The sequence below is a fragment of the Trachypithecus francoisi genome, unplaced genomic scaffold, assembly GCF_009764315.1.
Source record: "Trachypithecus francoisi isolate TF-2019V2 unplaced genomic scaffold, Tfra_2.0 Contig01603, whole genome shotgun sequence".
Taxonomy (NCBI): Eukaryota; Metazoa; Chordata; class Mammalia; order Primates; family Cercopithecidae; genus Trachypithecus; species Trachypithecus francoisi.
The window spans coordinates 2,606,418-2,633,238 of NW_022681445.1; the positions used below are offsets into that span (position 1 = coordinate 2,606,418).

Below are 26,821 nucleotides of genomic sequence, written 5' to 3' on the forward strand. Positions count from 1 at the left end.
ATCGTTTGAACCTGGGAGGCTGAGTTTGCAGTGAGCCAAGATCGCACCACTGCACTTCAGCCTGGGCAACAGAGCGGCGAGACTCTGTCTCAAAAAAAAAAAAAAAAAAAAAAAAAAAAATCAACAACAAACAAAGAAAAAAATAAACTTCTGAAAGGATGATCTATTCTTTGAATAAATCATTGAGAAGCTACCATAGGCGAGGCACTATAATATGTGCTATGAGGGATACAGAGACAGATAAAAGTTTCTTTCCACGTGAGTTTTATAACAGGCTGATAATCCAAGGAATCTTGAAGAAAATGCTTCCTGAAATTTGATTCTCTTAGACCATGCCTAGTAGTTGAATTTTAATTATTGCAGAATCATCAGATGAGCCCAGGGAATGGATTCTCAGGGCTGACCAAGCAGTAACTGACAATTCGATTGTGTATCCCATGGCCTCAGGCTATTCTGTTTGAGTATCATCAGCATCATTAGTGATTTCTATTTAATTAGCCTCTTTTCTAAGTTTTAAGAATATGTGACTGTTAAATATTGTGGTTTATTAAATATTTATTTATAGAGATGGGGGTCTTGCTACATTGCCCAGGCTGGTCTCAAACTCCTGGCCTCAAGGGATCTGCCCATCTCAGCCTCCCAAGTAGCTAGGATTACATGCGTGAGCCACTGCCTCTGGTTTAAATGTTAAGCACATTTTAACCCTCACCAAATCTCTGTGAAGTAGATACTGTTCTTATTTTATAGGTGGTTACAATGAAGTTTAGAAGTGTAAAGAAACTTACCCCTGCTCATGAAGCTTGTGAATGCTCTAGTCAAGGTTCAAACCCCAATCAAACTTCAGCACCTGACCTTTGTCATCACCAGCCCGCAGGACCATAGGCTTTTCTCTGAATCCTGAACTCCAAAAAACTGAAAATTGAATTTCTTTTTATATATTTGCTGCCAGAACTCATTTTCTAGCAAAACCAGACCTGAACTGACTTGATTACATAGTCTTTATCTTACTTACTAGAGATGTTCATGTATTTCTCTGCAGCTATGATGTGGCTCTCTAATACTCTATATTGTACAATGTATGGTATAGACTCCTTTTTACCTTCCTAAAATTGGAAAACCTTTAAATTCTGAAACCATCTAGAACTGCAACTTTCAGAGAAGAGATGAGAACCTGACTGTGGCCACCTCACGCCTGCCAGTCAGCTCTCACTGCTCACCTCATGCTTGTATCCTGTGGCTCCTAACAGGCTGCCAACTTGGAAATTTAAACATGTATACTTTCATTACCCCTAAAAACTCATAACTGTGAAAAAATTGTTAGTTCATACTGATACTCCCAGTTTCAGTTTAACACCAGAATTCTTCTGCTTCTTCCCTATTCCAGAACTTCCTTTTTCCTGTTAAAGAAAAAAAAAACAAAACTTGGCTAGGCGCGGTGGCTCATGCCTGTAATCCCAACAGTTTGGGAGGCCAAGGCGGGCAGATCACCTGAGGTCAGGAGTTCAAGACCAGCCTGGCCAACATAGTGAAACCCTATCTCTACTAAAAATACAAAAATTAGCTGGGCGTGGTGGTAGATGCCTCTAATCCCAGCTATTCCAGAGGCTGAGGCAGGGAGAATTGCTTGAACCCGGGAGGCGGAGCTTGCAGTGAGCCAAGATCGCACCATCGCATTCCAGCCTGGGTGACAGAGTAAGACCCTGTCTCCAAAAAAAAAAAGGAGAGAAAAAGAAAAGAAAAAAATTATCTGATACTTGTTAAAGATGGTAGGGAAGGCTTTATTCAAGAGGGACCCCTACAATGGGAGTTTTGCAGTAGTGGGGAGAGATCAGGCTGAACTCCTAGTGCAACAAGGACAAGTGGAAATTTATAGCCAAGGAGCAGTGTGCGGGTCAACGGGTGGAAAGTTACTAAGAGGAAAAGTCCAGATTGGAGGGGATTCTTGTTGAAGGCAGGCCAGGGTGATATCGAGGGTAGGGGGATCAGACACCAAGGGTAGGGAATTTTCACTGAAATGACTCAGCAGGATTTTTGCTAAGACTGGACTAAGCAGGTCAAGATAGAACCCAAAGTCGAGGCCTAGTCAAAAAGAGGACTCAGAGCCAGATGCGCTGGCTCACGCCTGTAATCCCAGCACTTTGGGAGGCTGAGATGGGAAGATTGCTTGAGCCCAGGAGTTCGAGACCGGCCTGGGCAACATGGCAAAACCCCCTCTTTACTAAAAATACAAAAATTAGCCAGGTGTCCCAGCTACCTGGGAGGCTGAGGTGGGGGAATCACTTGAGCCCAGGAGGTTGAGGCTGTAGTAAACCGTGATTGTGCCACTGCACTGCAGCCTGGATGACAGAGTGAGACCCTGTCTCCAAAAACAAACAAACAAACAAATAAGCAAACCCAGGAGAACCTGGTTCAAGTTTGGTCAAAGGAGAGAGTCTTTGTCATCCCACAGTGAGAACATCAATGTTTCTTTTGTGATTTAAAGATAATTTCCTTTCTGTTTAACCAGGATGCAAAGTATTTCTCCCAGCATGTGAAAAGCTAGACTTATATTTTAACTTAGACAATACGGAATTCATTTTATAATGAGATTCACTGTGATAAATAGCAGCATTTTTAGTGCATTTAAAGTTAAAGTTATATTCATACAGAACCTTTTAGGAATAATATACGGATGCTCCTTGTCTTACAGTGAGGTTACATCCTGATGAATACATCGTAAGTCAAAAATATTGTAACTGAAAAATGCACTTGGCCAGGCATGGTGGCTCATGCCTGTAATGCCTGCACTTTGGGAGGCCAAGGTGGGTGGATCACTTGAGGTCAGGAGTTCGAGAACAGCCTGGCCAACATGATGAAACCCTATCTCTACTGAAAACACAAAAACTAGCCGAGCATTGTGATGGGCGCCTGTAATCCCAGCTACTTGGGAGGCTGAGGCACGAGAATCGCTCGAACCCAGTGGGTGGAGGTTGCAGTGAGTGGAGATCGTGCCACTGCACTCCAACCTGGGTGACAGAGTGAGACTCTGTCTCAAAACAAAAAAGCACTTAATAATTAGATAAACCCATCATAAAGTCAGAAGATTAAACAATCAAAAAATCATAAATTGAACTGTTTTAAGTTGGGGACTGTCTCTATATTGTTTGAAGCAAAATGACCAGAGCTGGTTGGGCGCGGTGGCTCACGCCTGTAATCCCAGCACTTTGGGAGGCCGAGGTGGGTGGATCACGAGGCCAGGAGATCGAGACCATCCTGGCTAACATGGTGAAACCCCGTCTCTACTAAAAATACAAAAAATTAGCCAGGCATGGTGGTGGGCGCCTGTAGTCCCAGCTATTTGAGAGGCTGAGGCAGGAGAATCGCTTGAACCCAGGAGGCAGAGGTTGCAGTGAGTCGAGATCGTGCCATTGCACTCCAGCCTGGGCAACAGAACAACACTCCGTCTAAAGAAAAAAAAGACCAGAGTCATTTTAAATATTAATTGCCTAAGGCCAAATGAATGTGTATAGAATAGATGTTGGAAGGTCATTGCGGGGCATTTCACCCCTTCCCCTCTTACTTGAAGGGGTATTTGGGGATTAAGGTACTTATCACAGTGAAAGTACAAAGGAGAAAAGTGAATCATCAATTAGGTAAAAGGTTTACCAAAGGCCTTCAATATACTCACTTAGGATGAGGGAAACGAGGGATGGATTATTTCAGACTTTCATCTTTTATTGTAACTTTTTTGAGAATGGAGAAGTGGGTCAGGGATGAGTGGGGAAGAAAGGTTCTGCAGATTACTTTCTAGACTAGGTTCTTTTTTTCAAGTTTTATTTGGCAGGGAGAGCAAATGAATAAACCAGAATGTGACTGGAAGTGTTAGAAAATTGGATTTACTTCTGAATCTCTGACTTGCTGCCTTCATGACCTACAGAAGAATAAGGAGAGTTTGGAAGAGAAAATTGTTAAATGAGCTCTGCTCATCTCTCCCTGGGCCTGGCCACGATGTTGCCCATTTCTGTGCAGCTCCAGGGAATATGGAACAGCAAAGAGGCCTAGGCAGGGCAAGGGAGATGGGATGGACTCCTCAATACCATGGAGACCAGGAGGACCAGTGTTTGTCCAGCACTTGCTCTGTGTCAGCCTCCATGCGCGGTATCACATTTAGTCCTTACACAAACTAGTTTTAGCCCCATTTTACAGATTAAGGCAGCTGAGACTCAGAAGTGAAGAAGCTTACCAACGTTTTCACAACCTGCAAATGGAGGAGTTGGGGCTGGAGGACATTTGTGTCTCCAAAGCTCATGCCTTTTCTATCAGGCCCTCCACCACCAGCCACCATGGAGTTTCCAGCAGGGCTGGGGGTTGCAGGCCAGTCTGATGCTAGAACTCTTCTTGCCATATGACAGCAGAGGAAGGAGCTCAGGTTTCCTCTTTTAAGTGGCCAGGTATGTTTCCTCTCATGGCATCTTGTTTATGTAAATTTTATGCACAGCCAGTTCAGGGAAGCCTCCAGAAGGCACTGATCTCCTTCCTTTTGGTCAACCCACATCTTACCCTCTCCAACGTGGCACGGTAGATCCCTCTGCCTCTGAGTACACCCAGGAGATAGTTTCTCTGGCATGTTTCTCTGGCACATGCCAGCCCTGTGTCTCACAGTGAGAGCCTCTCCTCTGGAATCACAGGGTCTCTGGGATCTGTGGCTACTTCCCAGAGGGGCAGAGCTACGGTCCCTGAAGAAACACACTGTAGGAAAATCTTAGGGAACAGTTGGCACACACAGTAGGTGAATATTTGTGAAAGGAATGGATCCGTTGCCTCCTGGAAAGCCCTATGAACGGGAGTGGATTTACATGTTCTGTTACCTTTGTACTTGGCAGTTTTCCCACGGTATTTATTTGAAAATAAGTTCAGATTATATCCCAGGTCACTTTTAGATTGCCGCTGGTAACGCTAGGAACGTTTTTGTGTTAAGAAAAAAAAAACAAACTGCTTTCAAGTTTGCCTCTTGTAATGAATATTCTTTTTCTCTGCTAATTAAATTATTTTCTTCAACTTGCTATTTCAAAGGATAAAAATTCAACTAGAGACTGCAGGATTATTTAATTTTCTCTTTCCAACCAGTAGTAACCGTGCTACCATGGGAGCACTTTATTTCTCCATCTGTTAGACTATAAAATCATGGAACATTTTTCATGTCTTCACAGGGAGAGATAATGCATGTGAGAAAACTTCATATATGTTTCTACGAAAGGAACTTCCTGTGCGGCTGGCTAACACAATGAGAGAAGTTAATCTTCTGCCGGATAATTTACTTAACCGCCCTTCAGTGGGATTGGTTCAGAGTTGGTAAGTAAACAATGTGGCTTAAAATGGATCTTCCCACAATGCTGTGAACATTTGGCAGCGGGACCATTCTCTGTAAAAGTGCACATACTGCCCATCTGGGGAATGAGTCATTTGGGATAGCTGGATTTTCCATGCAATGACAAGTTTTTTTTTTCTTTATGTGCTGTTTGTTTTAAAGTTGTTTTAATGAAAATGCTTGTACATTATACTAGACACTTTCTTGAGTTTTTCTTGTGTGTGGTGGGATTGCACTTTTTCTGACAGGGTATTTGCTGCTTTTATCAAGTCTTAACCTTACTCCTTTTGTTTTCCTTGTAAAGACATTCCTTGAAGTCAGTGCTTCTTGTAGAACAAATTAAGTCATTTAAAGGGGAACCTCAGATTGGAAAAATATCAGTTCCCTGCTGTGCTTCATTTGCTCCATGAAAAGTAGGGAAAATTTTGACAGAGTATAACGTAAACTTAAATCAGTTATAGCTCTGATGCTTGAAGCATATGTCATTTAACTGAAGACGTTGAATTTGTGACGCAAAGTTACCCGCTAGGTAAGCAGGGTGAGATCAATGAATGGTAGGATGTAAGAGCAAGTGGTGTGTTTTTAGAAAGGGGTTTGCATATACAGTGTTTGAGAAACATTTGCAGGTCTACTCTGTGTTTTAAAAGCAAGGTAGAGGCCGGCTGTGGTGGCTCACACCTGTAATCCCAGCACTTTGGAAGGCCGAGGTGGGCAGATCACTTGAGGTCAGGAGTTTGAGACCAGCCTGGCCAACATGGTGAAACCTCATCTCTACTAAAAATACAAAAATTAGCCAGGTGTGGTGGCATGCGCCTGTAATCCCAGCTACTCAGGAGGCTGAGGCAAGAGAATCACTTGAACCTGGGAGGTGGAGATTGCAGTGAGATAAGGTCACGCCACTGTACTCTCCAGCCTGGGCGACAGAGTAAAACTCCATCTCAAAAATAATAAATAAATAAATAAATAAATAAATAAATAAATGCAAGTAGAAGTCACTGTGAAGAAAGTTGGAGGAATTGGGAAGGTCAGATGCCGTCAGTCCTCTCAAGCAAGCACAGTGCTGTGGGAGCAGAGAGAAGCGGACAGAAATGCAAGCTGTGGTTCCGCACTGCCCCTTGGTGGGTGGGTGGAACTGACAGATTGCAGGTGACAGGGAGAGCATTTTAGAAAGGAATGGTGTGGACAGATGTAAGGAGAATGGAACTACTAATTAGCTCGCATCTAGAGGGTTAGTGGAGGCTGGGCTACTGAAAGAGAATGGACATTCAATAGTCATTCTCCATAGTATTAATTATAATAAATTCATAGGGTTAAAATGGAAACACAGTCTGAGAAACACTATATTAGGTGGTCTCAGAGGTACAGTGTCAAGTCTCTTTCCAGACAAGCAGCAGCTTCTCACTGTGTGACGTGCAGTCTTTGGAATGCAGGAGAAATGAAAGAGACTGTGACCGTGGCTTTGATGTCATGTACTTCCTTGCATCCTGCTCTGGTTCCATAGCTTGTTTCAGAAAGAGCAGCAAGTTCTTGTTTGCACGAGACTTCTTTATTGCTTCAAGGCCATCATTAGAGATTTTCCAGTAGAAGGTATAAAATCCCAATTAGAGGCCACTGTGGTGGGGATTCTAGGTCGGCAGGATCAAGTCCCCTGATCCTGGTGGTGGTGACAGTTAAACATTTACTATTGCTTATGTACAGGCTGGGTCGGGGCTTCAAAGTGAATTGCTGGGCTCTTTCGTGTTGCTTTCCAACATCAACAACCAATTCCGAGTCTCTGGACAGCAACTGGGTTCAGCAATTCAGTTCAATCCTGACACTACCTGCTTGGAGTCAGGGCACACTCCACAGCTTTACAGCTCAACCCCACAAGAATCTCCCCTACTGCAGACACCAGTCACAAGTCCTGGGCCACCTGTGCCTCTGACTGAGTGGCTGGACATTGAGTTTCCACGCCCCTTCTCTCAGATTTGATAATTTGCTGGAACGGCTCACAGAACTCAGGAAGATACTTTACCTATGTTTATAGGTTTATTAGAAAGGGTACAATTCGGGAACAGCCACATGGGAGAGATGCATAGGGCAAGGTATGGGGGGCCGCATGGAGCTTCCATGCCCACTCTGGGCACACCACCCTCCCAGTACCCCCATATGTTCACCAACCTGGAAACTCTGATGGTCATTAAGGGTTTTGATAGAGCTCAATGTCCAGCCCTCTCCCCTCCCCAGAAGTTGAGGGTAGAGCTGAAAGTTAGTCCTCGAATCACTTGGCCTTTCTGGTGACCAGCCCCATCCTGAGGCTATCTAGAGATCCCATCCTAAGTCACCACATTAGCATGAACTCAGGTGTGGTCAAAGGGGGCTCTTTATGGATAGCAGAAGACACTCCTATCACTCAGAAAGTTCCAAGGGTTTTGGGAGCTCTGTGCCAGGAAGCAGGGACAAAGACCAAATGTACTTAAATGTATTGTATTATACTGACAAAGTGTAGGCTCGAACAAATTGCTATGTCAACTCCGTTGTTTGGTTTTTGTCTTTTAACTGTTCCTTTTCCATATCCCTTCCAAACAAATGCATGCCATTTCTTCCTTCTTGTTTCTTAAACATTCTATTTTGAAATACTTTCCTACTTAACAGAAGGGTTGCAAAACTGGTAGAAAGAATTCCCATATACTGTCACGTAGATTCACTAATTGTTAACATTGTTAACATTTGACCACGTTCTACCATTGTCATTCATATTCTCTCTTTCTGTCTCACTCTCTGCATACACACACACACACGTGCACACGCACATGCATATATCTATGTCTGTATATGGCACACACACCCATATATGGTACACATACACGATGTCTACATCATGCCCCTCTGCCGTGAATACTTTAGCGTGTATTTCATTGGAACAGGTCTTAGAAAACCACAATGTGATCATCAAATTCGGGAAATTTAACATTGATACAGTAATGTCTTCTAATATGTAGAACTTGTTCTCACTTTACTAATTGTTGTGATACTACCCCCATCTTTTTTTTTTTTTTTTTTTCAATTTCTCCTCCTGATTTAGGAATCCACTTCAGGATCATGCATTGTGTTTCACTGCCATTTTTTCCTTTTAAAAATGAATCCTATGCATAATGGGCTGTGAACCCCACCACTGTCCCCTTGGTCACAGTATGTCCTCCTTGCTCTCTTGACTGTCAGGCTGGGAACCTCAGAATAATCTTTGGCTCCCTTCTATTTATGACTTTCTTCAACTATCCCCTTTGGAAAGGACAGGATGCCTACCTAGCTTGCTTGCGTGTGGCAGGGCGGACGGCATCACTGGGGCTGGCTTTGACCTCTTGGTGTTTTGACCCAGTGATTTTAACAATATCTAATCCATAGCCTTATGTGCCCAGAGACTTTTATTTATTTTTTTATTTTTATTTTTTTTGAGATGGAGTCTTGCTCAGTTTCCCAGACTGGAGTGCAGTGGCACAACCTCGGCTCACCGCAACCTCTGCCTCCTGGGTTCAAGCGATTCTCCTGCCTCAGCCTCCCGAGTAGCTGGGACTACAGGCATGTGCCACCATGCCCAGCTAATTTTTTGTATTTTTAGTAGAGATGGGGTTTCGCCATGTTGGCCAGACTGGTCTTGAACTCCTGGCCTCAAGTGATCCATCCGCCTCAGCCTCCCAAAGTGCTGGGATTACAGGCGTGAGCTAACACGCTTGGCTTCCAGAGACTTTTAAAAAATATGTCCAGTGATGAACATTCATTAGTATCAAATGCATTGTCCAAAGTTCGCATGAGGCTGATGAATCAAGTGGCATTCTCATTGGAGTATTTATATGTGTAACAGTCATTTTTAGTTATTGGAGTGTCCTCATCCTCTATCCAAAGGTGTAGATAATAGGATTAGTGGCAGTTAATTGTTAGAAATTATTAGAATAAAGGGATAATTCTTTCAGGACATGTTAAAACCCCAAATAGAGATCACATATCTCTAATTGGAATATCTGAATCTCCACGAGATCCAACAGATCCTGGCTTGATATAGCTACTGCACTAATGGCCTCTCCAGATGTCATTTTTCTGTGTTCTCCAGATCTTAATGTTGGACAGACTGTTTCTTATACTGGCCCTGATTGAGATATGGAGCTATTCTTAATCCAGAAGCTGTTTCTGAGGGTTTAATTGGCATTCTTCCTCCCCCATTAAGTATTGATGAAATTAATTTAACTTCTTCACGTCTAGTTTCTAAGTTCTTGGCAGGCACTTCAGCGTCACACATGTGCTTCTTAAAATGTGTGTGTACCTTTTTGGTAATCAAACTATAGACTTGATATATAAGTTAGGATGTGTCTGTTTGTAAGCAGAGAAAATGAAACTGAACCTGGCTCATGTCACTAGAAGGTCCAGCCGTAGGGTAAGCTTTTGGTGTTGGTTTGATTCAGAGATTCACGAAGCTGTCGAAGCCCTGCTTTCGATGGCGTTGGCTTCGTTTTCAGACTGGAATCCCTCCTGGTGGCAGGATAGCTGCAGCAGTTCCAGGCTTCCAATCCACACAGCACACTGTACAAAAGCAGAACAGGTTGGTTTCTCTGCCAGAGTCCTCCAGCGAGTCTTTTCTGTCATTTTACTAGCCTGAATTGAGACAGTATGTCCTTCCTGAGCCGTTCCCTGTGTTCAGGAGAATGCACACAGTGATAGACTTAGACCTAAACTATTGGGCTAATGAATAATTAGTGACAAGAGAAGTAGGATTGCCCAGAGAAAAATGGGACCACGCAGGATCTTTGGAGGCACCGGCTTCCCTGATACACTTGAGCCACATGGAGGATGGGGATGGGATGGAGACCTAAGTGAAAATTTGGAGTGTTCTTAGGAAGAGGGAGAGGAGGGGTGGATGCTGGGCAGGCGACTAACACAGTAACTCTTCTTTTTCTTTTTCTTTTCCTTTTAGGTATATGCAGAGTTTTCTTGAACTTTTAGAATATGAAAATAAGAGCCCTGAGGATCCACAGGTCTTGGATAAGTAAGTATGGTACCACTTACCTGAAAGTAAAAATATCTAGATAAGAAAGATTTTGGTAAATATAATTCAAGTCATTAAGACTCAAGGAGTATGATGTGGACAAAAGCGTTCATTTTCTTAATGAGTAATGACTCAACATTGAGTTTTTTTTAATTCGAGTTAAGAATGTAACACAATACAAAAGTAATAATGACACTTTCAGTTTTGCTTTTATGATCTAATTCTTAATACCTTTACCCAAGGTGAACTGGGCACTCACTATGAATACTGCAGTAAATGTTCCATCTAGTGGTAGTTTTAAGAATGCAGTGGCCTTTGTATATACATGAATTTATCTACTCAATCCTTTACAATTAAAAAAAATTTCAAAAGGATATTACATTTGAGCTCAAAAACTGTAGTGGTTTTGTTTTGGAGAGACATAAAAGAGTACGTTTTTTATATAGCACCCTGAATTCTATTGTATTGCTCCCATTATGCACAGACTGGCAAATTATGCCGATGAGATATTTCTGTTTCTTATTTTTATTTATCCCAGGAACACTAACTCTAGCTGTGAGTATGTTTTCCCCTCCAAGAGAAATTAAATATCCCTTTCACATTAATTTCTTCCTGTTTCGTGTATATGTGAGTGGATGCATATGGTAGGCCTGTTGTACTGAGGAATTTCTAAGTATAAACTAGTCCACATAGTTGTGAGACTGAACACCTGGCTTAATAGATGTTCCATAAGAAGAACTAGGAAAATACCATGTTATACAAGCAACCTTGGAGGTATTTAACCCAGTCCTCTCAATCCACAGATAAGGAAACTGAGGTCAGAGATGTGAAGTGACTTGCCCAAGATTGTGACCATTCATAGCAAAGCTGGACCTATAAGTTATGTTTTCGTTTGAGCCATGAGTAGCTAGTTCTAGTCTAGTTGTAAACTAAAATTCAAAGGAAAAACAAAAGCCCTCACCTATTTTATACTTTGTTGGGTGTTTTGTCTAATGAATCTGTGAAATGTGGAAGGCGGGGAAGCATTGGGTTAGAGCCCCAGATGTAGCATTTTCCTTGATATAAGCCACTGCTGTCATTTAAGCGATCAGTATTAAATTAATTCAGTCCAGGAGCTTTGTTTTCTCAAAAGTCGTTAGCTGGTAATCCTTTGGTGGAAATCCGAAAACCTAGGGCTGACCACTCTAGCTCCAGATTTTAGAACAGATTTGTAGAAGTATAGTGGCAGGTTCCACATCCTTGGATTCCACCAGTCACAGATCGAAAAGATATTCAGGAAAAAAAAAAAGCAATAAAAAATAACAACAATAAAAAATAATACAGATTTTTAAAATACAGTTTAACAACTGTTTAAATCGCATTTAGATTGTATCAAGTATTATAACTAGTCTAGAAATGATTTAAAGTATCAGAGAGGATGTGAGTAGGCTGTATACACTGTTTTAGACCAGGGACTTGAGCATCTGAGGATCTGGGTATCTTCGGGGATCCTGGAACCAGTCCCCTACGGATACTGAGAGACGGCTATACATGATATTAAATTTCTGCTGTGTTTTTCCCGGAGTCCCGTCTCAGTTTCTGGAACAGGTTGTCAGATGCGATTTATGGCCATGAGCCTGCTTTGCAAACTGTCAGTGCTTAATCCAGTATGTGCTTGACCATCGTAATAATAGCTGAGCTCTCACTCTGTGAGTTTTGTAACTTGCCTAGGTTCATGTGGCTAGTTGCGATAGTTGGCATTTGAGAAGTATGATGTTCTTGGTGAAGGAAGGAGTGAAAGGTGAGCGAGTACCATGGTAACAGGCTTTTCTGTTTACCAAGAGGTTGTATGGGATCACCAGCAGGGAAATCATTTTAGTAAAGCAAAAGTAGCTTAGAGGACAAGCATGTTGATCATTTATGATAGAGTTTAGAAGAGCCCGGAAGATTAGAGGAGAATTCTGAGCATTGAGCCATTGAGGTAAGTCTCCCCACTCAGATAAGTTGAGGCACTTCTCTACTATAATGAATCGTTTCACTTTAGTAATATTTAACTTACAAATACATTGCAATGAGTATTACATAAAGGACAAATTGTCCATTATAAAATTTTTTGTGAATAATGATGGCCTAATTTCAGAGTTTTACATCTTTATTGTCATTGTATGTATGTATTTGTTACAGAAATATTCATCATTCAGAAAAATAAGACTATTCAGATAAGTAAAAAAAAAAAAAAGCCGCCCCAAATTTCTACTACCAGGGGACAACAACTATTACTATTTTCCTTTCTTCCATGCTTTTCCCTAGGCATGCATATATTTATATGTGTAAACTATTTTTTCAAACATAACAAGTGTCAACATTGTAGATCTACGCCATTATTAATAGTGTCATAATATTCATGTTAATAGTCCATCTTCAGATAGTTCATGCGATTTGATCATCTATCACTAGATTTTAGACTGGTTTGTAGTTTTTGTGCTACTATAAACAATGCTTTAAAGAACAACTTGTAAATATATCTGTTGGCTGGGCACGGTGGCTCACGCCTGTAATACTAGCACTTTGGGAGGCCAAGGCGGTCAGATCACCTGAGGCCAGGAGTTTGAGACCAGCCTGAGCAACATGGTGAAACCCTGTCTCTACTAAAAATATGAAAAGTAGCCAGGCATGATGGCAGGCACCTGTAATCCCAGGTACTTGGGAGGCTGCAAGAGAATTGGCCGAACCCGGGAGGCAGAGGTTGCAGTGAGCCAAGATTGTGCCACTGCACTCTAGCCTGGGCAACAGAGCGAGACTCTGTCTCATAAATAAATAAATAAACACACAAACAGCTGTTTACTTTGTCCAGTTATTTTCCTAGGATCAATTCCTGGAAGTGGAATTATTTTCTTTGGGCTTTTGCTGTATGTTGTTAATTGTCCTGAGAAGTGCCTCAGTTAAGCCCCAAACTCTAACTGATGCTGATACATGGAGAATAATAAATATCACATTGTTTTAATTTGCTTTTCTTATTTGTAAGGGTGAAGTTATTGGCATTTGTGCTTCTTCTTTGGTAAATTTTGCATTGATAGCAGATCCTTTGCCTAGTTTTCTGATGGGGTGCTAGTTTTTTCCTTTTCTTAAGTTTTTTTTTTTTTTTTTTCACTTAATTTATTAATGTGTGTCCCTATAGGATTGCTAAAATTCTACATAGTCATATCATTTGTTTCTTCATATTATTTGTTTCTACCTTTGGTATTAAGCTTAGAACAGCCCTCCTTATCCCAAGATTATATACTTATTCACGTGATTTTTCTGTTATCATTTCTGTGATTTCATCCTTTTACATTTTTAATCCAGTATTTGGTTTAAGTCTTGCAATTAGGATGTGACTTAAATTGTTAGCCCACTGTTCCAGTTAACTTGATTATTAGTTTGATTGTTTACCTACTGATTTGCAATGTCACTTTCTCAATATGCTCAATTTTATATATACATACTCACTCACTCATGGGCCTAGTTCTAAACTTTTTGTTTAGTTCCATCGACTGACTTGTCTTCTACCATTCTTAATGTATTTTCCCCTATGCATATTTACAATAATATGCCAGATACTTGAATAGTTGAATTGCCTGTGTTCTATCTGCATTTCATCACTATATTTTACTGCTGCAAGATATTTATTTCCAAATTTTACTCTTAAATTGTGTGTATGAGACACTTCGGGAGGCCAAGGCGGGCGGATCACGAGGTCAGGAGTTCAAGACCCGTCTGGCCAATATGGTGAAATCCCGTCTCTACTAAAAATATGAAAATTAGCCAGGCATGGTGGCGTACACCTGTAGTCTCAGCTACTCGGGAGGCTGAGGTAGAAGAATTGCTTGAACCTGGGAGGCGGAGGTTGCAGTGAACCGAGATCGTACCACTGTACTTCAGCCTGGGCGACAGAGTGAGACTCTGTCAAACAAACAAACAAAACCCAAAAAACAGTGTGACGTTATTTCTTTATTCATGGAAGCTATTGCTTTGAGATTCCATTAATCAATCCTTGGAGATTTTGGGGGATTGTCCTCATGTTCTCAGAAGAAATATTGATATGTTCTGCAATTCTTTATTCAACTTTTATAGAACCTGTATTTATATGTAATCACTTATCCAAAAAGTCAGTGGATTCCTAAAAGGGTATTTGAGCATTTTTTTTCTGTACTAGAACCTTTTACTTTTTGCACCTCTGAAAGAAGGGTTTCTGTAGAAATAAGGTTGCAAGCAAAAACTTGGCTCATACTTTTAGTTTCTTGTGAGTGGTTCCTTGTTGTATGCAGTAAGAATAATGTCTTTACTTATAAAAATACCAGCAGACAACTAGTCTGGGGACAGAGCTGGGAAGTCTGCATCAGCCCATGAGATATTAAGACTGACCATGTTTTGTTTCCCTCTCACACAGCTTCCTACAAGTTCTGATTAAAGTCAGAAATAGACACAATGATGTGGTTCCTACAATGGCGCAAGGAGTGATTGAATACAAGGAGAAGTTTGGGTTTGATCCTTTCATTAGCACTAACATCCAATATTTTCTGGATCGGTTTTATACCAACCGCATCTCGTTCCGCATGCTTATTAATCAGCACAGTAAGTTGGGGTTTCTTGGTCTAGTTTTGAAAAGGTAACCATAGTGATTTCTCCCAAATGTTTTCTGTTGTTAATTTACTGATCTGCATTTTTGGTTGTAGAAATTTCATTTCTAGTTTAGTTTTTCCTAAGTGAATCCTAGCCATTAAAAAGCTATTAATTTGTATTCTTGGTTAAAAGAAATTTTTGAAAGGTTTTTATGAGGCTCACATTAGAGACAGGACCACTGCGTACCTTTAAAGTCTCTGCCGATACAGTCCTGATGGGGATGGGAGACCGCCCTTCATGGCAGCCAGGCCTTCATCTCTGAATACTTTTATGTATCTCAGATTGTATTCTTTTCTTTATCCCGGATGTTATGTGTTTTCCTTTTTAGTTTTAAAAACATTAACACTGGGAATATTGAATTGGATGTTGGTGTAGGAGCCATCAGTTCTTTATTTCACAGTAATCAGTGAAGTCAGATTAAGCCATACTGTCAGCCCATAATCCCGTACTGAGAGTTTTAGTCTGCTCTTTAGGGTACTAAACAGATACGAAAAAAGCAACTAAAATTCCCTGCACACAAAAACTTTTGGCTTATCTTCAGCACTGTTTCTTTGGCTGATTTTATAATCCTTAAGGAAATGCATCCACATGTCTAGAGCATAATTCACCCTGTTTGCTGCATTACAAAGTGGACAAAGTGTCTTTATTTTACTAATTTGATTTATTTGGATAAGTGAATGTTACACAACTATTAAATGTGACTTTATATTAAATGTATATCCTCAAAATGGAAATGTATGACAATTTACAGGAATGAAAGAGCCTAAATACTATTCAACTAAATACTTAGATAACTCCAATTGCTTTCTGATCTAAATACACGTGTACACACATATATGTGCATGTTTTTAGGTCATTAGTTAAGCCTACACACCTCTGTTTTTCTTCACCTTAATCAGTTGGAACTTTATTAATTGGCCTAATGCCTGTATTTATCATTTTTCATAGTTTAAAATCTCCCCGATTTTATTTAGGCATCCTTCTTTTGTTAGTCACAATTTTGGCTTCGTTTAAAAATAACACCTATAAATATTTGGATGCAGATTGCTTTTTTCTTTGGGGCTTATTTTGACTTTTATTCAGAAACAAAATTTTGCAAATCTTGTATATTGTGAAATTATCTGAGTGTATTTTTAAAAATACTTGAACAAGTATTGTTTGTATACACAACATTGAAACATAATCTTCTTGGGGAAGGCATCTGAAATGCTGCCAGCAAAGATATTTTACAGGCTTGTCCAAATGGTATAGACTACGTGTTCTAAATATTTAATGAAAGTAGGAATAAGTGTCTGGAGTAGTACTAAGAAGCTGGGTATACTTGACTAAGGATGAAAGTAAGTTTCTTCATCCATGTCACATTGGGAGAGGAAGAACGGGTTGGGCACCTGGCACACGTCACTACTTTAAAACCTGCTGACTGCAGCTGACAGACCTTAAAGCACATCCTCCTCCTTCATTGACCAATAAGAGTTGCTCACCCATCCATTGTGTGTATTCCATTGCTCTAAGTTGCTGTGGATGCTAAAATGATTTTTACAAGTAAGAGATCCTTTCTAAACATAAGCCCTGTATTCCCCTGCGTGACCATCCCAGCCTGCTGTGTTTTAATCCCCTCCCTTTCCTTTTGTGTTCATCTAGCACTTCTGTTTGGGGGTGACACTAATCCTGTTCATCCTAAACACATAGGAAGTATCGATCCCACCTGTAATGTGGCGGATGTGGTGAAAGGTAAGGAGACCGTTGTAATGGTATTGATTACATTACAAATCGGATCGTGGTTTATTTGAGGCAACTTGTCTATAGGGTTATTTTGCAGTGCAGTCTGCTGATTCATCAGGTCACTCTGGGCCCAAGCCACTTGATCCAGATGAAATGTTCTTTCTAGGCAGTTCAGGAAAGATGCATAATTGGTAATACTCAAAATGTGAGTTTCTACTTTATTGATTAGCGTTTCATTTGTAGTTCTGTCTCAAACAGTAAACCTTTAAGTAAGATTCTGATTGCCACTGTTATCTGAAAATTTCAGAGAATCCAAATTCTTGTCATAAAATTAGGTTGAATTCACATGTCTATAAAATTTAAACATCTTTCTGTTGTTCACATCTGGCTTTAGAATTTATGTGGCATGTAAGCTTCATGGGTTCATTGGACATTAAGCTAGACATTGTTCCAGTATCCTCTGGGAAGAACCAAGCCCTATATCCGTAAGTCCCTGGTACCCAGGCACTTTGAATTTGAACAGTAGTTTCTTCATTATTTATTCATTTAAGATCAATGCTGTCTCCAAGAAACCTTCCTGGTTGTGAGCGATCCACCAGGTACCTCTTCAGTTTTCTTCAGTATTATGGTTACTTTGTGCAACCTCATATCCCCAAATTGTCCCTTTCTGCAGATTATATCTCCTGTGTTAGCCTTTGTCTCACTTCTCTAAACACTCACCTCACAAGTTTCGTGGGCGCAATTCTCTCTGATCTGCATCAAGGATCTTCGTTGTTCTTTAGCAGCCATGGCAAAGGAAAACCTCTGCAATTTGTTTACCGTGGGCATTCCTAAACCCAGGGAGGAGGACCAGACCTGTTGGTTTTAGCTTAGCCTGGGATTGTCAAGCTGCCCTGGCCTCAGCCTAGGATTGTCAAGCTGCCCTGGCCTCTGTTGAGTCACAACACATTTACTCACGTTATTTCAGTTATAAGGTGAATCAGCCCAGCCTCAGCTCTCTAGGAATCCTATTGGTTGCTCTCTCACAAGATAACTTTGTGGTTCATCAGAACCTCCAAAGGCCTCCAGGGGCAAGGAGGAAAGGGTCAGTCTTATCATAGCTTATATGTTCATTAGGCCTAGCTCAGTGCCTTTTATGAAACAGAAAACTTGGTTCAGACAGTTGATTACCCCTTTGAGAAAAAGGCATAATTTAGAAAGCAAAAGTGCAATGTGATGTACGGTATGTGTGCCTTTTCTCTTGAACTGTAACCAATTTGAGATCAGGGTTTGTGTCTTACATTTGTTTTATAACTTGCATAGAACCAAGTGTGGTGCTTGTGTAGGTGATTAATAAATACTCCTTGGTTTGATAAATTTTAAATCTTTTGAGAATATACTTTAAAAACAACTTTTTTGAAATATAATCTCATATGATAAACTTCACCCATTTAAAATGCGCAATTCAGTGGTTTTTAGTGTATTCACAGAGTTATACAACCATCACCACAATCCAATTGTAGAACATTTTCTTTTTTTTCTTCTTTCTTGTTTTTTTTCTGTCGCCCAGGCTGGAGTGCAGTGGCGCGATCTCGGCTCACTGCAAGCTCCGCCCTTCGGGTTCAAGCGATTCTCCTGCCTCAGCCTCCCGAGTAGCTGGGATTACAGGCACACGCCACCATGCCTGGCTGATTTTTGTATTTTTAGTAGAGACGGGGTTTCACCATGTTGGCCAGGATGGTCTCGATCTCCTGACCTCGTGATCCACCTGCCTTGGCCTCCCAAAGTGCTGGGATTACAGGCGTGAGCTACCACGCCAAGCCTGTAGAACATTTTCATCACCCCAGAAAGAAACCCTGGACCCGTTAGCAGTCACTGCCTTCTACCCTTCTCTCTAGCCCTAGACAACCACTAATCTGCTTTCTGACTCTGTATAGATTTTCCTATTATAGACATTTCATATAACAAAACAATATAATATATGGTCTTTGGTAACTGGCTTCTTTCACTCAGCATAACATTTTCAAGGGTCATTGACATTGTAGTATCTTTCAGTATTTTATTCCTTTTTATGGCTGAAAAATATTCCATTGTATGAATATAACACATTTTATTTTTCTCTTCATGTTAGCTGGGTGATCTTAGACTCGGTTAAGTAACCTCTGGGGCTCAGATTCTTCATCTGTAAAATGATGCTCTTGGTAATTCACCTATATTGTAGAGTTAAATGAGTTCATATTTGTAGAACTCCTAAAGCGATGCTAGTACACAGTAAAGGCTGTAGACAGGTTTACTAGCAGCAGATAGTCCTTGGGTGTCGGATACGTCATTTGGCTTCCCATTTACGCCATTGATTCTATAATAGGTTGGTGCCTTTATTTTGTTTCTGGCATAAATTATAAAATATTTTTAAAAGTCATTTCAGGCTTTTATAAGACAATTGGAAATTTGAACACTGGATATTTGACATTAAAAATATGTTAACTTTTTAAGTGTGATATTGGTATTTGGTGGTGTTTTTATAAAGGGGTACTAGCTTTGAGAGAGGTATTTTAAAATATTTACACATGATATGAAATGATGTGAGATTTGCTTAAAAGTTATACACAGGGAGGGGAGTGAAAAGGACTGGGCATTTGTTGAAAATTCTTGAGGCTGTTGATGGGCACATGGGGTTCATTATACTATGCTCTGTACTTGGGTATGTGTTTGGAATTCTTCACGGTAAACGTATGAGTCTGTTCTCATGTTGCTATAAAGAACTACCTGAGGCTGGGTAATTTATAAAGAAAAGAGGTTTGATTGACTCACAGTTCTGCCGGCTGTACAGGAGGCATGGCTGGGGAGGTCTCAGGAAACTTACAATCATGGCAGAAGGGTGGAGGGGAAGTAAGCACGTCTTCACTTGATGGCAAGAGAGAGCAAGCGAAGGGGAAAGTGCTACACACTTTTAAACAACCAGATCTCGTGGGAACTCACTATCATGAGAACAGCAAGAGGGAACTCTGCCCCCCATGATCCAATCACCTCCCACCAGGCCCCACCACCAACACTCAGGATCACTATTCAACATGAGATATGGGTGAGGGTGCAGAGCCAAACCATATCAATGAAGTTTTAAAAACACTTGTTTTCATCATCTTATTGTTTCTCCACAAATAAAGTCTTTCACTAATTTTTAGGGAGCTTTTAACCAAGAACAAATACAACCAGATAAGTAACAGGGAGTTTTATGAAACTGTTACCCCTTCTATAGAACAGAGAGATTAAGTGGTGCTAGAGTGAGTCAGAGGTATCATAAGAGAATGTGAGGCGGAATTGACTGTGACTTGACTTTTAACGTGGAAAGAATCTATCGTTTTATGGCACTTACTCTCTGTGTTTCTCTTCTCTCATATTTAGTACATATTACCCGGCCTTGTCATTATTTGTACCTTTTTTTTTTTTTTTTTGAGACAGAGTCTCGCTGTGTGGCCCAGGCTGGAGTGCAATGGCACGATCTTGGCTCACTGCAACCTCTGCCTCCCGAGTTCAAGCAATTCTCCTGCCTTAGCCTCCCAAGTAGCTGGAATTACAGGCACCCGCCATCATGCCCAGCTAATTTTTGTATTTTTGTAGAGATGAGGTTTCACCATGTTGGCCACGCTGGTCTTGAACTCCTGACCTCAGGTGATCTTCCCACCTCAGCCTCCCAAAGTGCTGGGATTACAGGCATGAGCCACTGTGCCCGGCCTGTTTGTCTCTCTCTAACTAGGGTGTCCATTTCTAAAGGTCTGGAATTATTCTTATATGCTTTTGCATCACTCCTTTTAGGGTCAGAAGTTTTGTACCAAAAAGTAGCTGAAGATTATATGAAGAATAGTTCAATACGTATTTGAAAGAAAAAGCACTGGAAGTTTATGCCAACGTCTACCTCATAGCCTCCTGTTTGTTTTGTCCCTTTTAGTCACAATTTTGACCCTGAACCACAGTCCCCTCCTTTTTCTTCCTTCTTCCTGTACCCACAGCTTTATCTTCAGTCTTTCTCCTGCCCTTATGAACTATATTATACCTATTATTGTACTGTGAACAGAGTTTACTGCTTCTTCTTATTTAATCATTCCTGCCGCTCACTGGCATAATTAAAGCTTGGAGTTCCTAGTGAAGCCCTATACAATAACAGTCACTTCTTGTGCCCTTCTGTGACTCAAAATCCCCCTTCCCCCAACACACACACACACACACACACACACACACACACACACGCATGGACATGTACACACATACAAATCCCACCCCCACACTCATGGGGTAAGCAGGAAGGGCTGGCACGCTCCCCATTCCCCACACTTCTCTCAAACCATGTTTTTTCATCTCTCAACAGCATCTTCCCTTAAGGACAAAAAACAGTGGAGTTGGTTTCAGATTCTGAAAGTGTATAACCCTCTAAAGCAGCAGCCACACAATCAACTTTCTGACATCCTTCATTCCCTTCATAAATGACGGATACCATACCCACAGCACACTAAATACTCTTGGCTTATATGCATTTTCTGGAATGCTTTTGTACTTCTGCTTCCACCTGGTGAGGTGCATGCTTACTAAGGGTAACTTATTTGTACCCAAGCCATTGATTCACAACAGGATCACTGTTGTGACTATATAATTTATTTAAATGTTATGTAAACTGAAGAAATATACATACATAAAAGAGACTCATTTCTGTTAAAACCAAGTTGAATGCTTTGGAAGGACTCTTAAAAATGTTATGAAATGACTGTGAGTAAGAAAACGATTAGATTACATGGCAACACAGAGTAAAAATCTTACCTGGAATTCATACCCAGGTTGCTTCACAAGTATGTTTAAGTTTATTATACTTTAAAGAAATAGGAATTAGAATTCATAGATGTAAGTGATGTTCTTCATCCAAGAAAGACGAACTGGAACCCCAAAGTGATCCACATTCAAAGGAAAGGCCTTATATGAATATATTGACAGAGAAATAAATTGTATGTTCAAATGTGCATTTTAAGTTAATGTTTATGATAGTAATCAAATTTTATGGTTTCCCACTTTACCCAACATTTCTGTTAATCATCCAACTCCTTTTCCCAGTTGGGACAGTTAAGAAGACTATTGCCATATTACCAAAATAATAAAAGTGCTCATCAAAGAAAGTTCAGAAAATGTGGGAAAAGAGAGAAGAGAATAAAAATTACCCATTTTCATAATTTAGTGAGAACATTGTTTTATACATTTGAACTCATATCAGATTTATAGATAGGTGTGCAGCTGCAAATATTGTGTCTAATCTTTGTCTCCGTGAAATCCATAGTATTTGTGTATTTCTCTATCTCCAGCACTAATGCCCATCACACACACCCTTCCTGGCTGAATTCAATACCCCATGGTAGAAGCCTCTATCCTGCTGTCTGCATCAGTATTGTTGGAGTTCTTCCTGTGTTTAATCTGTGATACTCATTAGCTGTATATTCAAATGGTCTTTCCAGCCAAGTGTGCATAACCTTTATTCCGCAGTGGGGGATTGGCCTTATATCAGTTACTTTTTCTACCCTGGCAAATGGGCTAGGCAACCTAGAAGGAAACCTGCAGGCCTCTTTTTTCCTTGTAGACCAAAGCACATGTCTCCAGTGAATTGTCTGCTTCATTTCCTATGGACCCTTCTCTTAATTTTTTGAGCATCAAATACTTATGCAGAAGCTATTTCTAGCTCCAAGTAAGACTGAGAGAGAATAAAGAAGGCACAGAGTACCAAAGGTCGAAAGGCCTGAAATTTCTTCTGTGTCTTCTAGCTAAAAGGCACTGGAGTCTCCATCCCCAAATGTCCCAGGAGCAACCATCAGAAAGTCTTAAGAGGCCCAGGCCTCACCAGCTCTTACCAATCCCTGCCAAGTGTTGCCAAGGAAAGGAAGAAGTGGATGCCAACTTCTTTTGACTCTTAGTGAAGGCTTACTATTGCCTTCCTCTTTTTAGAGTAGTTGATATTTTCACCCTGGCTTTTTACCTTCTTCCACTATCCTCTGAGATTTCTTAGTTAATCTTCTAACTCAGAATCTCTATAGCTAATCTTTTATTTCCTTCCTTTTGTTTTTAGCAGTTGGATGTTGCAAGAGTAAGGGCTCTGGGTTTTAATGACAGCCCTACTAATGATTTTTTTTAGCTGTGAAGATCCTACATGGTTTAAGCATAGTCGGATGTCCAGCCCAAATGACCCTGTGTGGGCATGTGTGTGTGAGCCTCTTTGTATGCACACGTGTGTTTTGTAGGTTTAATACATGTTGGTCAGGTGCAGTGGCTCACACCTATAATCCCAACACTTTGGGAGGCCGGGGGGGGGGGTGGATCACCTGAGGTCAGGAGTTCGAGACCAGCCTGGCCAACATGGTGAAACCCCATCTCTACTAAAAATACAAAAGTTAGATGGGCATGGTGGCAGACGCCTGTAATCCCAGCTACTCAGGAGGCTGAGGCAGGAGAATCGCTTGAACCCGGGAGATGGAGGTTACAGTGAGCCGAGATCGCACCATTACACTCCAGCCTGGGCAACAAGAGTGAAACTCCATCTCAAACAAACAGACAAACAAACAACAACAAGAACAACAAAGTAAGTGTTAAGCCCACTCCCATCCTTAGATCTCTTGAGACAGATTACAGAAAACTATGTAGAAGAGTAGAGACAATATTTCTATTTTTGACTAGACAGTTGTATCAACGTATAAAAATGGGGTGCATCTTGCGTAGCATTAATTGAATGTGCAGAACACTGAAGCATGCCTCCTTGCTGCTTATTTAGCACATTAATATCTACCTTTACACATCTGCAAATTATAGACTCCAGGTAGTGAATGCTAGAATTAGTGTTGTAAAGCAGGTCCTATTATCCTTTGGGAGGTGCCTTCCATTGTGACCCTTTTCCCTCCTTTCTTTGTAAGAAACTAGGAAATAAAATGGAAAATCCTGCTGTAAGATCATTTTAAAGGTATATACTTAAGTACTTGGTATAAAAATCAATTCTCGCAGTGATGCTAAGTTGCCTGTGTTGTTCCTACATGCTATTATTGCTTAATATAATAGCACACAAATGGTATCCTCAGAGCGTGTGACATTATTCTGGTTCAGAAATAATGTCTTGTGCTCTCACTTTGGGCTTTTCAGGTTACAAGTAACAGAGACCCACTCATGCTAGCTCAAGAAAGATTTATCAAAAGAACCTGGTAGGTCCCATGATAATCCAAGGACAGGAAGCACTTTACAGTTGGAGCTATAGAAATTGGAATTATCAGCCTGGCCAATGTGGTGAAATCCTGTCTCTGCTAAAAATACCAAAATTAGCCAGGTGTGATGGCATGTGCCTGTAATCCCAGCAGCTCTGGAGGCTGAGGTAGGAGAATTGCTTCAACACGGGAGGCGGAGGCTGCAGTGAGCTGAGATTGCACCACTGCACTCCAGCCTGGGTGACAGAGTGAGACTCCGTCAGAAAAAAAAAAAAGAAATTGGAATTAGGAAACAGAAAACAAGGTTGTTTTCTGGGTATCTTTGCAACTGGAGTTGCCAAGTCGTGGCCTCTCCGCCTTTCTCCATGCCTGCTCCATTTACCTGTTTTTGTCTGTATACTGGATGACTCAGTGGCATCTTGTTGGGCACTCTAGTCCTTCACAGATCTCATGATAATTCTCAGTGTACCCTTTTGGCTTCTGCCCTGCCTGATCACCCCAACTGTCTTGATCCTAAATTCTCAAAAGATGCATTTAATTAACTCAGCTTATCTTTTTTTGCCCACAATCTTAATTCTAAATTCCCAAAAGATGAATTTGAATAACTCAGCTTATCTTTTTTTTTCCCCATGATCACAAGTTTTAGGATTCTGATCAGTCTGGAGATTGGTTGCCCTTACATTGGATGTTCTGCTCCCATTTGCCCAGTCTGCTGTGGTTTGGAGCGTGAGATGTGGGGGCCTACTCCTTTAAAAAATCCCCGTTGGATCCCACTCAGGATGGGTTTGGGATAGGAAGGATGATGATAGACATGTCTTATTAGAATTTCTCTGAGACTTGAAAGTGTTCCTAAAAGGCAGCATATCAATTCCAGAAGGTGCGGTGTGGGTCAGTGTTGTCTTTGTGGGCTTCCACCATGGTGCACTGTGGCCAGGGCCAAAAAGTGCAGAAAGTGGATGTAGCCCATCAGCCTTGCCTTCATCTTCAGATACTTGCAAAATAGATCTCGGATTCAGGTATGACTCTATGAGCAAGTGAATATGCTGATAGAGGGCCGTATCATTGGTTTTGACGAGTCTGTGAACCTCGTATCAGATGATGCAGAGAGATTCATTGTGAAACAAAGCCAAGAAAACCCCTGGGTCAGATCGTGCTAAAGGAGATCGTATTCTGCCACAAAATGTCTCTAACCAGAAATGATCAAGGAAGTGAGAAACTATTGAGAAATTGTTTTTTTAGGTGTCCTTTGTTGGGAGTATAGTTCTAAAATGTCTGTTCAGATTGTTTCCATTATCTGTATATATTATTACCAGATGACAATAAATGCTGTAGGATTGTTTTTATTAAAAAATATAAATAAAACAATTAAAAACAGCCTATCAGCACTTTTCTAATGTTTTCTGGTCATTTACATTTACCGTTTTCTGACAGTGGCTTCTTAAACTTCAGCTTTATGATTTTCTGTATTCTATTAGACTCAAAGTTAGGGATCTTGGCACCTTCATTTTAATTTTTTCAACAGTCACTCAAATTCATCCTAGTCCAGCCTCTCATATTTGTTGTCTCAAGTGATTGCATGTATTCAAGATAGAGGCTAATTAATATTTGATAACAGAGTTCTGTGGTGAATTTTGAATAGGAAAATCTGATAAAGCAACCTCCATTATCTGTTTAATTTTCCTGTGTGCTATTTATTAAAACGGATTCATGGCTAGTTTGGTTCTGTTGGGCTGATTTCTGTGTGAACCTTTACCCTGTTCTGAGCCTTTTAAAATTTTAGTCTTGGCCGGATGTGGTGGCTCACGCCTGTAATCCCAGCACTTTGGGAGGCGAGGCAGGCGGATCACGAGGTCAGGAGACCAAGACCATCCTGGCTAACAAGGTGAAACCCCGTCTCTACTAAAATACGAAAAATTAGCCAGGCATGGTGGCGGGCACCTGTAGTCCCAGCTACTTGGGAGGCTGAGGCAGGAGAATGGTGTGAACCTGGGAGGCAGAGCTTGCAGTGAGCTGAGATCACGCCACTGTACTCCAGCCTGGGCAGCAGAGCCAGACTCTGTCTCAAAAAAAAAAATATTTGTCTCATGTATTTACAGTTTAGTTATTTTAACCTGGGGAAGTATGTATGAGCCACACCTACAGTTTTGTTAATTACTTTATAATCAGTACCTTAAAACCCTTGAAAACAGATTCCTAAAATAAGGCATATCATTTATATTCAGTGGCAATAATAATTTTCTAATATTTTCTTCTAAAGATTGATGGTAAATATTGGCTCCAATATATTGCACATAAAATAATTTGGCAATTATCTTTTTTGAAATTTAGATTTCTAAATTTAACAAATAGAAAAGTTTGATTAGAAAGCTATTATAAGTAGAATTGCATTTTACTCTAAGTGTAAATTACAAGCCATTAGTTGAATTTTGGTTTTGATGGTGATTTCTTAAAGCTTTTTCATTTTTATGTTAAGTTATTTTACTTAAACAGAAATATCCTGTTTGAGTATGTAAGTGCTGTCACCCCAGTACCTCATAAGCATTCATGTCCTGGGAGAGATGAGTGGCAGAATTAGTGTGACTCAGACTTGACTTTCCAGGGAAGTGGTCTAGCTTCTCTTCCGAATTACCTGCTAAGTTTTAAGAATGTGGACTCTCAGGCTTCAACATAGAGCTACTGCCTCGGAATTTCCAGGAGTTCCTTTCATAATCTGTACTCTTTCTTTTAAACCTGGTAACGAATCCCACACACAGCTAGATTGGGGAATGACTCTAGGCCTCTAATTCCCAGTCTCACCAAAAGGAACACCTCCTGTCAATGTAATTTACTGCATGTTGAGAACTTAATCATGGGCCAGAGGATCGTTCCATTTAACAAATGCTCACTAAGTGTGTATTG

The 26,821-nt window shown here is 40.7% G+C and overlaps 1 protein-coding gene across 2 annotated transcripts in view; it reads left to right on the forward strand.

Moving 5' to 3' along the window:
* The window catches only part of PDK3 (pyruvate dehydrogenase kinase 3), a 76,389-nt gene that overhangs the window by 23,986 nt on the left and 25,582 nt on the right, over nt 1-26,821 (forward strand). For both annotated transcript variants that reach the window (XM_033195593.1, XM_033195602.1), the window contains exons 2-5: nt 5,190-5,331; nt 10,293-10,364; nt 14,773-14,957; nt 16,647-16,736. In XM_033195593.1, coding sequence (XP_033051484.1) covers nt 5,190-5,331; nt 10,293-10,364; nt 14,773-14,957; nt 16,647-16,736 — 489 coding nt within the window. The remainder of the gene's footprint in view (nt 1-5,189; nt 5,332-10,292; nt 10,365-14,772; nt 14,958-16,646; nt 16,737-26,821) is intronic.